Source organism: Excalfactoria chinensis, chromosome 7, assembly GCF_039878825.1.
Source record: "Excalfactoria chinensis isolate bCotChi1 chromosome 7, bCotChi1.hap2, whole genome shotgun sequence".
NCBI lineage: Eukaryota > Metazoa > Chordata > Aves > Galliformes > Phasianidae > Excalfactoria > Excalfactoria chinensis.
Genome location: NC_092831.1, coordinates 3556207 through 3572193, shown reverse-complemented (window position 1 = coordinate 3572193; position 15987 = coordinate 3556207). Strand labels below are relative to the sequence as shown.

At 37.5% G+C, this 15987-nt stretch overlaps 1 protein-coding gene across 1 annotated transcript in view; it reads left to right on the top strand.

Moving 5' to 3' along the window:
• The window catches only part of ARHGAP15 (Rho GTPase activating protein 15), a 310043-nt gene that overhangs the window by 186506 nt on the left and 107550 nt on the right, over positions 1-15987 (top strand). The window contains exon 10 of the mRNA XM_072342035.1: positions 817-915. Coding sequence (XP_072198136.1) covers positions 817-915 — 99 coding nt within the window. The remainder of the gene's footprint in view (positions 1-816; positions 916-15987) is intronic.

The window sequence follows — 15987 nt, the reverse complement described above, 5'->3', positions numbered from 1 at the left end:
CTCCTATTGAACAGTTTTGTTCATCTGTTTGATTCATTTTGGTTCTAGCTGACAACATCCCCATTACTGATGGCTCTTTTCATAATTTCTCAAACATATAGAGTGGAAATGAGGTGGAGGAAGCTAATTAGTTATCTGAAGAGTTTAACATGATTATACAGATAAGTTTTAGGATGAACACTGTGAGTTAATCAAAACATTCACGTGATAAAAACTAAAACAGCGTTATTGGGCTGAATGCTTATATATCAATGGAGCAATCAGTTAATCTTGGTGTAGCATAAGCCATCCTCATGAAAAGACATTTGGTATCTTCTGCTTTTCAAACAAGTAATCTGATGATTAAAATATTCTATAAAGGTTAGATTAAAGTATATTCTTCGTCCTAATGGTGCAAATTAATGAAGCCCTTGAATCCATATGATGGTCTGTGATGAAACTGCACATGCGTGGAAGAAGCTTGAGTGTCAAAGTTGGACCATTGGTTAATATTATGCAGGATTTTTGATTCAATAAGATGATGGAGTGTTGTTTCAAAAATGGACTTCACTTCTTTATGACACATCCATACAAATTCCAGAGACCACAGACTGCAAGTATTAAAGAAGATCATGGTATAAATGAAAATTTTAGCTTACCTCTAAGTTACTGCAAGCATGGAGAGCTTTGTTACTGGTGCTGAAGCTAATGAGCCCTATGTCTGCCCACCATCCATACCTGAGTTTTTAATTTATATGCAAGCTCAGAAAAGAGAAAAACCCTGCTGCTAATAGTATACTTTAATGTATTTTTCTGTGCTTTTTCCTCCAAACTTAGATCAAATTTTTGGCTCCCATTTGCACTTGGTATGTGAACATGAGAACTCTACCGTCCCCCTGTTTGTGAGACAGTGTATAAAAGCAGTTGAAAGAAGAGGTGAGTATCTTGGTATTTAATACTCTCTTTTGTTTCTCTGTCAATATGAAAAGTTTAACCTTGTACCTCTTCTCAAATGACCAGAGTAGTCAGGCAGTTTGTTCTACAATATAGTTATGGATTACACTATGTCCCACTCTATATCTTCATTTTCTTTATGCAATAAGGCATTAATAAACCCCATTCATGCTGATTCTTATATTTTTATTCTTATATTTTGTTTGACCTGTTGTTATTTTAGTCTTTCTTCCTGTAAGCAAATGTTACAAATTGATTGTCAGCAACTTTCTTCTGAAATCTCTGGTGAATGCCAGTATGTTTTAGAAAGTTCTGAATTGCATTCAATGAAAACTAATGTTGCTCTAGTGTGACCACCATCTTTTTTAATGTATGCAAGTGCCTAGTTTTTATTATTACTTTAAAAGGTAATAATGTTGTAAGGATAAAAAGAGTACTCATCCTCCTTTAAAACAGTGATTAATAAGAGAGATTTTCATAGTAGAAAAGGATGTGTTTAACACCATTGCCTTCCTGCCTTCCTTTTGACTGTATCTTCTCTCACTGAAGGTCATTTCCTTTGGAAGGTACATGCGGTAGATGCAGAATCTTAAAATGTATTGTATAAAAATGTGAGGCTTCATCACCATCTGTTACAAGTTTACAACTTGTTCCAGGGATCTGGGGAAACATATATCTTGCAAAAGATAGAAAATTTATTTTCAGAATAAGACTGGGTGAACCCATTGTCACTGCCATATAGTGGAGTCTCAGAACAAGAGAACCAATGACAAATAAAAAGACATTTAGACCCTTAACCACAAAGGAAAAGGCTATTTTAATTCCATCATTGCTACCTGATTTTATAGTGAAAGGTGCAATAAAACTACTCTGGAGTTTCAAACTCTGGGAAATTCATGCTCTAATTATACAGCAAAGAGAGCACTGGGATATTACTATTCCCAGAATGCTTGGCAGGAAGTCAGAGACTAACAAATTGGAGACCGTTCAGTAGGGGGAGATAGTAGCATTGGTTTCTTGGTGGAAGACTAGAGGATGGATGAAAGGAGAGAGACAAAGAAAAGGGATATATGAAATGTATGGAAGGGCTATTAATAGTGGAGGAGTTGTAAGGAGAAATTCAGAACTCAAAATAGAAAGGCATAGATTACATGATAACAATGCCACACCACGTAGAGCATTTCTGATTGACTGCTTGGTTCTGAACTTAGCACTGGTTCTCCAACAGATGCATTAGATGGATGATTTGTGGTCTCTGATCACTACTCCAGGAGAAGTAAGGCCAAAGGTCTCTGCACTGCTGAACTGTAATAGAAAAATCTAAAAAACCTCATTAGATGTTTATTGTCTGTATGAAATATGCACAGAAGAAAATATCACAGAATTCATCCTTTGGAGTATTATCCTATTGTACATGTGTTTCCTTCAAGCTTGCTGTAACACAGAGGAAGTCCGTCCCCTTTACATACACACTTCAGTCTACTGTGTATGTACATAAAAGCTAGTCATATGGCATGAGATGAAAATTTTAATTTTATCACTGTATTTATGAGTTTATATCTGATATACTTTTTTTTTTTTTTAATATTATCGTTTTTTTGGATCAAGATGCTTGCATTTACTCACATTCTATTTACTCAAAGTGTTGTTTTTACTAAGTTCTGGCATAAACTATCTCAGGACAGCAGTAATTTATGTGAAGTTAAGTCCAATGTTTATGCAAGCTTCTGATGACATTTTATACCGGGGCTGGTATTAGGAAGCAGTATGTGGAGGTGCCAAGTCTCCCGGCATGGCTGAGACTCAACAGATCTGAAGTCCTCCTCTTAATGGCCAGATACGCCTCCAGCCAAGATACTCAACTGCAGAGTCATGGGAAATACTTATGTACCAATTATGGGAAAGGCACATTTAATGAAAACTGTATGTTTACTTTCATAGTCTTAGTAAGATGGCCTAAATACTCAGTACAGCTGGCATATTGGCTGTTGAAAGAAAGCTGTTTTTTTTTCTTTTTTTCCCTGAAGTTGCTTTTTTCCTATTTAGAAAATTTATCATCTACATAATGTGACTGTACCAAAAATGTTACTTGTGTGTTTCATTTACTGTAAAGGATTACTGGGGAAAAAAAAGGTCTTAGGAGGCTAACCCTAAATGTTGCTTACAAAATATTCATACCTTGCTGCATGGTTGTGTTCTTATTTACGAGCTTTTAGTTTTTATTATTATTTATCCACTGGTTTTCTTTTGTGTGTGTGTGTGCATGATTTTTGACAACATTATCACTGTGTACGGAAAGTAAGATTTGAATATGCCATATTAATTAGTACATGTTCCTATGTGGATGAGGTTACATACAATAGCCAACTGTACTAATATTCTCCCACCACAGATGAAAAATGTAGAGGGTGTCATTAACTGTTGGCAAGATTTCCTGTTTAGTTACACTATTTTTAAATGAATATCTACATTGAAATCAAAGGAATTATTCTGATGTTTTTCTGCAACTTAGATGAGATTTTGGTTGTTTGTCCCCTAGGCTATTGTTTGCTCATTCACCACTTCAGGACAGAGGTGCTTTATAAGGTCTAGTCTAAAATTTCTCACTCCATAATGCATATTTATCTGTCCAACAAGAATTCATTTGTTCAAGAGTGAATTCCATTCTTTTTTTCCAGCTTCTTTTTATGGCTATTGAAAGAAAAGTGGAAAGCAGAGGGTCTTTATCCATTCAATCAGCCATCTTGCAGAGCTGGTAGTGGAGTTTAATACAGACAGCAACTAAAAATGTACCTACTTCTTTTCTTTTCTTTTTCTTTTCTTTTTTTTTGAGCTGGGGGGGGTGGAAGCATTGTTGTTTTTTTTCCTTCATTCTTCATTTGTGGATTCACAAATGTTGATGAAATTCGTGTCCCAAGTACTTAAACGTACAGATCTGTGCCGCTATAGTTAAGAGCATTTGTCAAAGAATGTTGGACCACTGGCATTGAATGAAGTGTCCTTGATAGAAAAATCAGCTGAGTATACAATGTGATCTGGAAAAGGAATAATTTTGAACCATGCATCAGTCAGGTTGAAGAAATACAGTGGTTGCTCAAAGATTTCTATCATTTCACTTTGTGCTTCCTCAGTGGCTTGAAAGTTTTTCAGAGAGCAGTGTATCCATGTGGGATTTTTGGGGGGTATTCTGTTAGTTTGCTACCAATACCTACCTTGGCTGGACCTTGAGCTGTTCTGCTCTGTTGACCTGCTCCTTTCAATTTACACTTGGCCATGTCACCAGGAGGGTGATGGGAAGCACCAAGCCCACAGAGCTGAGCTGGTGACAGTCCTCCCTGCACAGAGTCCGTGTGCCATGTGCTTCTGCCAAGGGTGGGGTCCATTGCAAGACTTGTGGTGTTTCCAGGCCAGATATGATTTCCAGTCATTTCTTGAGTCTCTTATTTATTTTGTTACACACGACCCTTTAAAAGTCCTGGCTGTTTTTTGCATTTTTTATTTTTTTTTAAATAAGTGAAAGGCATGAGTAGAACGCATATAAAAAATAAAAATACTGGTCTGCATTGTAGCTAAACAAAATGCCATCCAGTACTTCTCACAGTAAAGTTTTATCGTGTGAAAGTAGCCTGATACAAAACTCTTTTCCAGGGATGATCATCTGTCTGTGTGTCTAATGACAGAGTAAATGAACACCCCAAGCAGTCAGTATCCTAAAACTACTGGGGGTATCCAGTGTACTTCAGATTTTGAAATACAGTGCTAATTCTTCAGGGAAATACAGTTTAACTTTCATCTCTCTTTTGAAATGTCCTTCATTTTCTCCCTCTATTCCCAAATTCACATTAGTGCTCTAAAATCAGTGTAAATGCCTTAAAAATGACACTGCAGGCAGCAAGTCTCGTGATTACAGGTACGGTTTTTGTTCTAAGCTGGACATTGCAGACATTGTTTTCTGTTGCTTTTCTTGGAGCACAGGATGCTCTGACAGGAATGATACACAAAATTACATATTTGATTCAATGCCTAAAAGCCACCCTGGGATCCATAACCTTGCTTAAAGATTTAAGGAAGACCTTTAGTCCACTTCTGAGGAGGTTCTTAGCTTAGAAAACTTTATCTTTCAACTTTACTTCTTAGCAGCTGTTATGTTTTTTTGCTGTCGTTTGTTTGACAGGATCCAGTTATAGGTTCCGATGTCTGTTTAAAGAAACAGGGAGGTTGTTGGCTTTAAAATTCCCTTACTGCTTGTGTGTTCAACATTTTCCCAGGCTTTTCTACATAGTTTGCCAAGTAAAGGGACTGACCTTTTGTAGCAAACACTTTTTCATTTCTAAATGCTCACTTTGATTTTTGTCCCATTTTATGCTCATTCCAAACTGTTTACAACCCACTAAAAATGACTGTGAATTATATGTTTGTGTAATGGATTCCTTTTGTGGTTGGAGTGGAATGTTTACTTTGAACAATTAGTTATCTTTGGGCAGATTATAGTGACCTGAAAAAAGAATGGCTAAAATTATTATAGTACCTTAACTATTTCCTTTTGTTATCTTCTCTGTTTGGCCAGTGTGTTATTTACTGGGTTTCATTGCTCTGAGCCCCAGCGAACAAATCATGTTAAATGAGAACAGTGACAAGAACCCCAGAGTGTGGGGAGCTCATCCTGAGGGGAGGACTTTTGCTTGGGTTGGGTTGGGTCCTCGAACAAGGTTTCAGAAATGACCATTAGGCCCTGAGAGGACGGATAGGTGCATAGACTTCAGGGGACACAGTTGGGAGAAAAGTTTTAAGTTGAAAATCAGACTTCATTAAAATCTATCCGGAGTTTGACACCTCGAAGCACCTAAAATGGATACTCGCTTCGGCTTTAACTACAATTTGGTTAGGCATAATATCATTGTAGGATTGCACACATACATACTCAAAGTCTCGCACACCAGAATATTTAGTATTTGAGGGAGAAAATGTCTTGAGCAAAGATAAAGTACCTTATGGAGTGCAGTGAAGAAATACAGTCATCTTCATGAAGACAAACGAAGATTAAAAAGGTATTTTAAAATATCTCACCTCCCAAATGCCATTCTGCCCTGTGACAGAAGGTTGTGTCCTTTCATCTGTTTTATCTCTTAATCTAAATGCTGCAGTGCAGCTAAAAGCACTTAAAAACCTATCTATATTAAAAAAAAAAGTGAAATATTACCTTCTAAATCATATACTGCTTTAAAGGTAGTCAGTATTCTGGTAGAAAGTTTACATAGGGGAGGTTCACTTATCTTAAGGAATTAAGAAAAGAGGAAATGGGTTTTAAAAATATAAAGTATTGCGAATATACTTATATAGTTAGAGGAAAAAAAAATTACTATAGAACAGTTTAACACTATCTCATTTTCTAATGGAAGAAAATGTGGCATAAGACTTGAGAAAAAATCCCAGACGCCTCCGAACACTGATGGCTCCCATGTGGGATCATGCATTTTGACCTGGTGTGCTGAGTAGGCTATTGGCGAGAGGTGGGGATGACAGAAGACATGAGGCCCGTTCAGCTAAGGTATTTATCTACTCTGATACTCCATGTTATTAGATTTGTGTTCAGTGACTTGATCTTGTAGACTGTGTTTAGCTTAAGCAGTTTGGTACCAAAAAATGCTTCAGTCCCATTCCTGAGGACCCAAAGAATGCAGTTGGAAAGTGTCGGGTAGTTTTGACAGAGTGTGTTCACCATCATTATTGAATTTCCATTAACCATACAGTGCTCCCAGGCTACATCCCAGAACCATTAGACCGAACTCATCAGATGGTGGTACAAAGAATAAGTTCCAACAAGATTTCATTGAGAAGGGCAGCCTCAGGAAATCCATCTTGGTCGCAGGGTAGCTTTATAATTGTGCCTGAGTGTGGGATTGCTCTCCCATAGCAATTGGCCCCTATACAACCATTGAAAAAGTATTTTGTTTGTATTTTCTCTATCATAAATTTTGCATTGCATATCTCTAACTCAGAATAAGAAATAGTTTGTGAATAGTAGTTTGTTTCCTACAAGCTCGTTCACTGATGTTCTGTACTTATTTTCCTCTAGAAAGGTATTTTCCAGCCTCTTTTCCTTCTCCCAGGCCTACACATGCTTCCTTGCTTACTGTAATATAATTTTACATACTGTTTCCAGTGGCTTTAGCATTCAGTACCCTGAAAGTACAGAGATCATGTTGCTCCATCAAATGATCTGAGCTCCCAGTTCTGCTAATTTTGTTCTGTTCATTCTTTCCCACTTTGGGATAATGTATTATACTTGGATCCAGGCACGCACCAAAAGCTAATACTTCCATGAAGAATGTGCAATTTGTACTGTTTAGCTTGCGATGAGATTCCTGAAGTCTTTTATGATTCTGTCTTGTTCCAAGGAGACTTCTGCTCCCAACGTTTGTAAGCACTGAATTTAAAAGAAAAAAAAAGTAAAACAAACTGATAAAAAAAAAAAAATTAGACACAGAAATATCCAGCAGTTCAGCACATAAAGCATTTTTTACAGGGAATTCTAGTGGATTGAAGAAAACTGTTTCTGAGGGCATTGAACTGTGTTTACTTTAAAGTGGCCAACAAGCATAAACTTAAACGTACAGATGAATGCAGCAGAAAACAACCAAGTTCTGAGAAAAACCCTTGTAAGTTTGTGATTTAAAATGTTGTGTTTTTCTTCATCTTCTTTTGAGCTGAAATTAAGAGCAGTTGAATTTAGTGCAAACATATTGGCAAGCTTTCCCTGCCCCGTTCTGTCTTCAGGCTCAGGCAATCCCACTATAGCCACCTTTCTTAGAGCAAGAGCCAGTTAATAGCATTGTGCAAGGTCCAAGTCAGAATTGGCTCTGACGGGTATTCACTCTGGGGCCTCTGTGTCTGCTAGAAAGCCACATTCCGAGTTAGGAAAAATATCGAGAAGTGTCAACAGGAAACATCACGGAAGAGCATACAAGACAAATTAGAGAAGAGGAGACAACAGCAGAAAAAAAAAAAGAAGAAGAAGAAAAGGGAAAGAAAAAAAATAATAATAAGAGCATTGCAGTGACAAGACACAAAAGAGAAAAGAAATATATATTTAAAAATTCCAAAAGCATCTAGTCAGAAGAAGCCATAAAAAAGACAGGCACGTGGGCCAGTTGCTGTGTCTGTCGTAGCTACCTGATACCTGTTTCATTGATTAATCTGTTCCAGAGAGATGTATCCATTTCTATGAGAAAGGGGGGATTTGTATTTTAAGCCTTGCCAGTAACAACAAGCAGACACTCAGTGTGCACCAGAGTAACTTCTGCAATGCCTGGGCCAAATTCATGCCTTGGGTAATTTTATTGCTTTTACTGGAATTACACCAGAGATGAGTTTGGCCTTTTGCCTTTTTCTAGCATTGTATAATATATCTATTAGTGAACACGTAGAAGGAAACAGGGCATTTTGTCTTGAGAATTTTCCATAAAATCTTTTTCAATAGACATCATAAATAAAAGAAACCACTTAACCTATGGAACAAAAAAGAATCAAACAACATTTTCTTGATATTAAAATAATGTTAATACACCTTGTAAATCAAATAGTTGACGTGTATATGCAGAAACAAAAAAATCTTGAGAAATTTAAAGCCAGCTGACTGTAACTGCTGCTTATTCTGCCAGTGAGCACATGAAGGTCCTGATGTACCTCCTGGTCACATTGAAGGAAGCACACACTTGAGGATATCCACCTTTGAGCCATAGAAGGTATAAATAGATAGATAAGTGAATAAATAGTAATAAATCCCCTCTTATCCTCCTGAAACACTGAGGATGTGAGGCATCATGTCCCAGTACAATGCACATACTCTCACAAGCAAGGATCTGGAAGCATTACCTCTGTAAACCCCATTTAGTCAGACTTTGCCGTTCAACCATTAATGGAAGGATTTGGGCTAACAGTTGGCAAAATAATTCTGGCCTAGAGATGTTCACAAGGTTAAAATGTTTAAGTTCATTAAGTTCTTTTAGGGAAGAAAAGAAAAGGTAGTTGTATGTTCACGTTCTTTTAGCATCCCTGGTCCTTAAATTTATGGATTTTAAAGGAAATAATGAAAGCATAATTCCACACTGTGGACTAATTACTTTTCCTGTTAAAAATATAAAAAATTACTACAACTACACTGTGTTTTTCAGGAAAAAAAAGGTGTTATTGCAATAAAGGAGGAGGTAAAAAGTTATCCTGTCTGTGTGCAACACGATGGAGTCAGTTTTTAAAAACCCTGCCTTCTTTTTTTCTGCCTGCTATTCAAGAGAGCAAATAACTGCAGTTGTATTTTATTACTTCAATTATTTCCTGTAGCAGCTTGTGTTACATCAATGTTTTAACCATATAATATAGCAGCCTAATGGGATGGATGCCTAAGTGAGAGAAATTGTATCAACAGAAAGCTTCAGGAGCAAAGCAGAGGGCAAAGCAAGACCAGCTTAAAAAGGAGACGTTATGGTAACGGTTTCTCTTCTTTAAGAGAAGTTTTACTTCAATTTATTTGACTCCTCTGAACTTATGAAGTTGATGTTGCTAGCAATCTGGCAACTGAATCTTCCCTAAATTTGCTACTACATAAGAAACTCTCCCCCCCACCACCCAGGAATCAACAAGTCAAATAAAGACTTCCAGTTGTGCATTCGCTCAGCAGATTGTTTCATTTTAATCAGTATCTTCGCAGATCGTGGATGTAATTACGTAGCAAACCAACTTCTTTTTGTCTTCACACAGACGAACAATGCCCACTGGTTTCAGTGGAATGACATGGATGTAAATGAGAGCAGAATGTGGCCATTTTGTTATATAACATCGCAGATCCGCATCGCTTTGATCCCAGATACCTCCAGGCAGATTGATCCAATTCTCAGTCTCTCCTATGCACCTTGTTTTTCTGGTGCCAGAGATGATACATTTGAAGTAATTCTAATTCTGGGGATACAAGTATTGCTACTAGGAGCTGCTTTCTCATGTTTATTCTACTTTGAAATTGATATAAGTCATTTCATTGCATAATTCCTGTGATCAGTTCAGTAGAAAAAGAGTAGACTTCTCTTTATGGAAGTGAATAAGTCCAGTTTTATAGACATTTGATGTTCTACACAATGTTGTGTTGGATCAGGGTCTTAAACTTTATGTATTTGGATCTGAAATGTAAATATGCAGATATTCCCTTAACATCACCATGAAAGCCTCTGAAACAGCAGCAAAGTGATAAATCTTCAAGTTCTCTTTGCCCGGAAGATAAAAAAAAAAGACCTCAAAAGAAAGGGTCAGGCTATTCCATGCCTCTTCACCCCATCTTCCCAGGAAATGTTTTCCCTACTATTTCAAGCCATATGTTTTGATTTGTCAGTCCTGACATGGGGTTACGTGACATAGTGCGCCAAAGCGGCTGCCGCTGCACGGCTTTCCTGTGCCAGCAGCAACCACACAATGGTGTTGGAGGTACCACAGCTCTTTGTTTACTTAGAAGTGAAATAATTTTGATGAGTGCATGGTATCAGTTAGCAAGTGTTGAGTTCTTTATGGTGATATTGCTCATGTTGTCTTAAATGGAAAACGGGTAAGCTCAGAAATCTTTAATAAGAAAAGTTTCTTGCCGTACTTTGAGAGATGCCCCGTGGAGCCACTAGAACTAAAAGTCTGTCAGCATACTTGGTAGAAACTTTGTTTCATGGTCCTCTAACTCATATGATTGAGATTAAATTGAACAAAATCTTGGCACAAAGTTTGGCAGTTGAGAAGCATTCCTCTGTTTGTGTGTATGAGTGTGTGTGAGAGAGAGACGGGGAGGCAGAGAGGGGGCAATTTAGCAGTCACTCACTCGGTGTGAAATTATCAGGTGCCACGTACTTTTAATAAGCCTTAGTAGGAAGATAAGGCATAACATCTAATGAAAACTGTTTTCGCTTTAAGATAGCTGAACATCTACTCTAGCTAATATACCACTGAAACTGAAATCATTCATATTCTCTAACCTGGCTACCCCATAAGCCAGACCTCAAAACCAAGATGAAAATGGCAAATTCTGAAAGGGGTGGTCATTAGGCATTCAGGTTTTCCTATTTACCGCTAAAGCAGATGAGCTCACAAACTGCTTATTTAATGCCTGTCACTGTGAACTGGGCTATTCGCACAGCACTGGTAGGTAGATCAAGCAATGCAGCATTTTGCTTAGTTGCCCTTCTACCCTCACTGAGCCAAGACATGACTTGTTGAAGTATTTTGCAAACAGTCACAATATAATGACGTTTGCAAATAATCTGGATTTGTACACCAGAAATTGTTCCTAGTGATTTCATTTCTTATCTTTATTTTGCTTGCATTTTTGTGTTCTGGTATGTCAAGCACTGAAAACACAAAGAGCGCAGCTTACAGTAAGAGTTTGTGTTCGAATCTGTGCAACTCTCATGGATGTCTCTATCGTAAATGTCATTAATATTTACTGGAATTTTGACCAAAGAGGGAAATTAGATATGGAAACCACTATATGCCAACTTCTCCTTTCCAAGCCCTCAGAAACACCAGAGGGTCTGTGTGAACCCTAATAAAAGGGTTGAGATTGGATTTCCACCTTCCTTACATCATTCCTTGCTGAAACTCACGATTAAGATACAAAGGCAAGGATTTAAATAAAAATTCCTCCTGTAGCTTCAAATTTTAAGATAATTATCTTCCATGAAAATATCGAATGATGCTGATATTTATGCCTTCACTTCACAAAAGTCAGCTAAGAGATATGCAATGCATTTTATTCCCACTGAATGGGGTTTTTTCCTTCTCAGAAGTCAGTATCTTTTCTTGATTCTTTGCAAGTCTCAGATATGTTTCAGTAATATTATTTGTATTATTTTGTATTTCCTTGTGTTTTTTTATTCATTCTTTTTCACCTGAAAACAGAAAGTAATTTGTCCCATCTCAGATTACACATAAACACTACTATATTCAGGAATTCCTGAAGAATTCATATATGAGTTTTGAACTGTTTTAATATAGTATGCTATAGCAGGCTTGTAGAACTATAAAAAGAAAAGCATTTCTTTATGACTTGTGGAATGGCTTCTGTCAATGTAGTGAGGTATGCACTGGTACTGTAAGTCCTGGTACTTAATGCTGTTTGTAACCCAGTTCATGGTTTCCATGTTTTCTGTAGGTGTGCTGACCATACTTTTTACCAGATGTTGCTTTGGTGATCAGACTCTGCCCCAATGGAATGGAGGCAGGAAGTCATTTAAGTGACCTGAGCCTCTTTACAACAGTAATTGTAGTCGGAATTATAACAAAAATAAGATATATAACTGGAGTTCTGCAGCTAAGAGTTAAAATCGATGGAAAAACATGTCAGCATGGAAGGCTTGTGTCATGTTAAAAATAATGTTCTACCTTTTCTGTGCACTGTTACTACTTAGTTTTAGTGTCACAGTTTCATAGTCATACTTATCAAGCCATATTTGCTAAATATGTCAATGAAAGTTGTAGCTTATAGGTTTATCACACCAACGGTGGTGTGAGAGTTTGGTGGAATCCCACAATCTTAATCATTAGTGTGTCTTTAAATGTGTGCAAGGTACACTGGGAAGGATATTATTAAATTAGACTCTATCTATGCATATACATGCACACACCTTTGTATTGCCATACTTATATGTTAGTCAGATATGCAATGCTAAGAATTCAGTCAGTTGGTGTTAGATAGCCATATCTATATTTATCTTCCAAGAAAGTCTGAGTTCTGTCATAGGCATGTGCTGTAACACTCAAGGTGTCTGGTAGGGTTCTGCAGCCTTAAGAATATCATTTTTAAATGTTTTTTCCCACTTAAACACTAAGTATAAAGACAGATGCCTAGAGTATTGTATTAGAGAGTAAATACTGTTACTTGATGAACAACAAGAGCCCAAACTCCATTATTTGAGGAAAGTTCTGCTAGCTCAGTCCTCCTGTTAGAAATCTAGAATTGAGCTGGTCTGATTTCCGACCATACAAAACATATTCAGCCTTCTGTATAATGCCATGAAAGAAGTACTGTCAAGTGCCTAGCTGCAATTTCTTTAACTGTTGTTGTACTACAGTGGATAAACTCTGTATTAAAATGCCACTGCAGTGCACCTCGGCTGCAGAAAGTGCCCACAAATAGTTAGGCAGGACTCATTCCTGGACGCAATAACTTTAAGACATTTGAGCTTGATTTGAGTATAGCTGTCAAATAAAAATGGATCAATTTGAGGGAAGAATACAGGGCATATCTGAACTCCTCAACTGGATCTAAAAAGCAAGGAATGATGGAAGAAGCTCTAATGTGGCTCTCAGAGTCCATCCTAAATATATCTATTCCATCCTAAATCTCAAATCCCAGTCACTGTCCATAACAGAAATCTCTTTGCCAAGCAAAGGTACTACGGTCCAGAAAATGCAAGCTCCTTACCCATTTTGGCGGAAGATTACGTGTGCCCAAATGTACAGTTCTTCCACTTCCAACCGTTCAAAGTCCAATAACGGCAATACTGGTCAGGATGGGGAGGTGACATTACTGAGTTCTAATTTCATCTCTCGCTATTGTGAAAGATGGGAAAAGATTTGTCCCTGCTGCGCACTAAATTCTCTTTAAAGTCAGCTTTGGGAGTAGGAGATGTTTGGAGAATTGTGTCCGTCCCTTAGCTTTTAACCACAGCTCCTACTGATGTCTGTGGACCTGAGGGAAAGTCCTATATAGTCCTGAGAACAGAGATAGACCCCCCACGTGCAATTTCCCTTAGTACTCAGATGTTGCTCAAAAAACACAGGCGTGATGTTGGTGATGATGGATCCCAAAACGAAGCACAGATTAACCGAAGTGGGAGTATTTAGCAAAATGCATAAATTTCTTGTAGGCTACTGTCTGTAATGAGCAGATCTTTTGCCAGTTTAGGGATCATAAGTTACAGCTGGCTTTTGCTGGAATAGTTTATGCTCTTGACCCTCCTCGGCTGCGTAGCCAATGGGGAGTTGTCAGGCTACATGTGTTTTCAAACTTCTTTCAGCTAAATCAGAAATCCAAAAGCAAAATACAGCTCTCAGCAGTATCATGTGGAGTTGTGACACTCCCTGAAGGGCTCGGGGTCCATAAACCAATGAATGGATTACAATGAGGCATAAATGTAGTATTTTCATCCATGACAGATATAATCTTGTGCCTGTATTTTTCATGTTGCTTAACTCTTTCAGATCATAATGTGCAGTAGAAAATGTCTTATAATGCATGCTGCAGTAAATATCAGTCAAGTATGCTTTATTGCTTAGCTCTACATGTTTCCAGAAGTTAACAGGCACAGCTGGGATGTAAGAAATGGCAATGTTGTATATATTTCTTGAACATACAAAATACCTTGGCTCTCTTCTCCCGCCACTCAACATTACATCCCCAGCTGTTCCAAACATGTCACATACTGAATGAGTTTTTCCATCATCAGCTTCTCCTGAAATGATAACCTTTATTCAGGCTTTCATTCTCCCCAAATTAAACTGCATTATCCACATTCTCATCACATTCAAATTAGACTATATTACACATACATATATATATATATAGCATATATTGCATGGTACAGAGTAGTGGAAATGCTAACTGATGGAAGGTGGTAAATGGCCATTAGTAGCTGCACCTAGCAGAAAAAACTCAATGCTAGTATTTAATGTCTATCGACCCTCATGACTCAGACCTCACTACCTGAAATTCCCTTCTGTCAGAACACATAGAATCATATTGCCACAGTACCAAGCAGGTAAGAATGGTCAGAATGGATCGACTAACCCATGCACGAGAAGTGATAACTGCAGCAAATTACAACTTATAGGAGTGGTGAAGGAGATAGTAAAATAGGAAACAAATAAACAACAGCAACAAAAATCACAGAATTACATACTGATGTGTTACAGAAAGAATATTTCCAAACATTCAGTAATTTCAGATATTATACTGCTTTGCATCAAGTAATACAATGTCATTTTCTTTTATACTGCCATTCCATTTAAACCAGTGAGCAATGTGTGTACTTGAAGTCTGTATTTGGTAGGGATTTTTTCCCTTTTGCATAAACCTCGTTGATTTTAAAAGTGAACAAAGATGAATCAGGTGGTAAATATATTCATGTAATCATTTTCATTAATAAGCCGTTATAAATAATAGAGGGAAGGTTTTAAGTGTATAATTTTCTGAAGCACAATTGAGATTTTTCCACATCTTCAGCAGTAAGTTAATTAGAATCACCTGCATTTTCTTGGGCGGACACCAAATGGATTGCAAACAAAAACAGATTAAAATAGCTGTAGCTCATGGCATACAGATGACAAGATTCACAAAGAGGACAATCAGGCAGTGAAAACCTCCTCTTTTTCAAACATTTTTGAAGGAAATTCAGCTCTTGTGAGTCGCTGTAAAGAGACGTTTGTAAGTGTTTCGCTGAAAGACTAGAATGGCTTTGTTTCTGATCCCATGATGAGTGAAAGAAATGTTTAAGAAAGATCACTTTACAGAGAGATTCAGACTGAAATGTGATGACTGTGATTCAAGCCAAGCCAAAAATTACAGCTCAGAATTAAAGGGGATGGACGTGGCTTGGGAATCCATTTTCCCACATTCCTGAATCTCAATCATCCCAGCCAATGTTTAAAAGAAAATACAGTGGAAAACAATGAGGTCACTTTGTTTAGCTGCAAGAAGTGGGACTATCCGCATGGCAAAAAGTATATATTGGAGGTAATGGCAAAATTACAGTGAACAGTGGCACTGCCTATTTGATGCTTTCATTCAAAAAGAGTAGCTTCCAAGCTCAGTTTTGTTTCTTGTTGCAGTGAGCTTTCAGAGTACATCTTGTTATTCCTGGGGCTTTTAAGCTATAAACTTCTTGAATGACAAAGACAGAGCAACACAATAGAGGAGAAGACGAAGTCATAGTGAGCTTGATTTAGGCATTAAGCAGCAGTCCCACATAGCAGTAAAATGTGTGCTACTTCAAATTGCACTTGCTTAGCACTGCTGCTACCCTTACT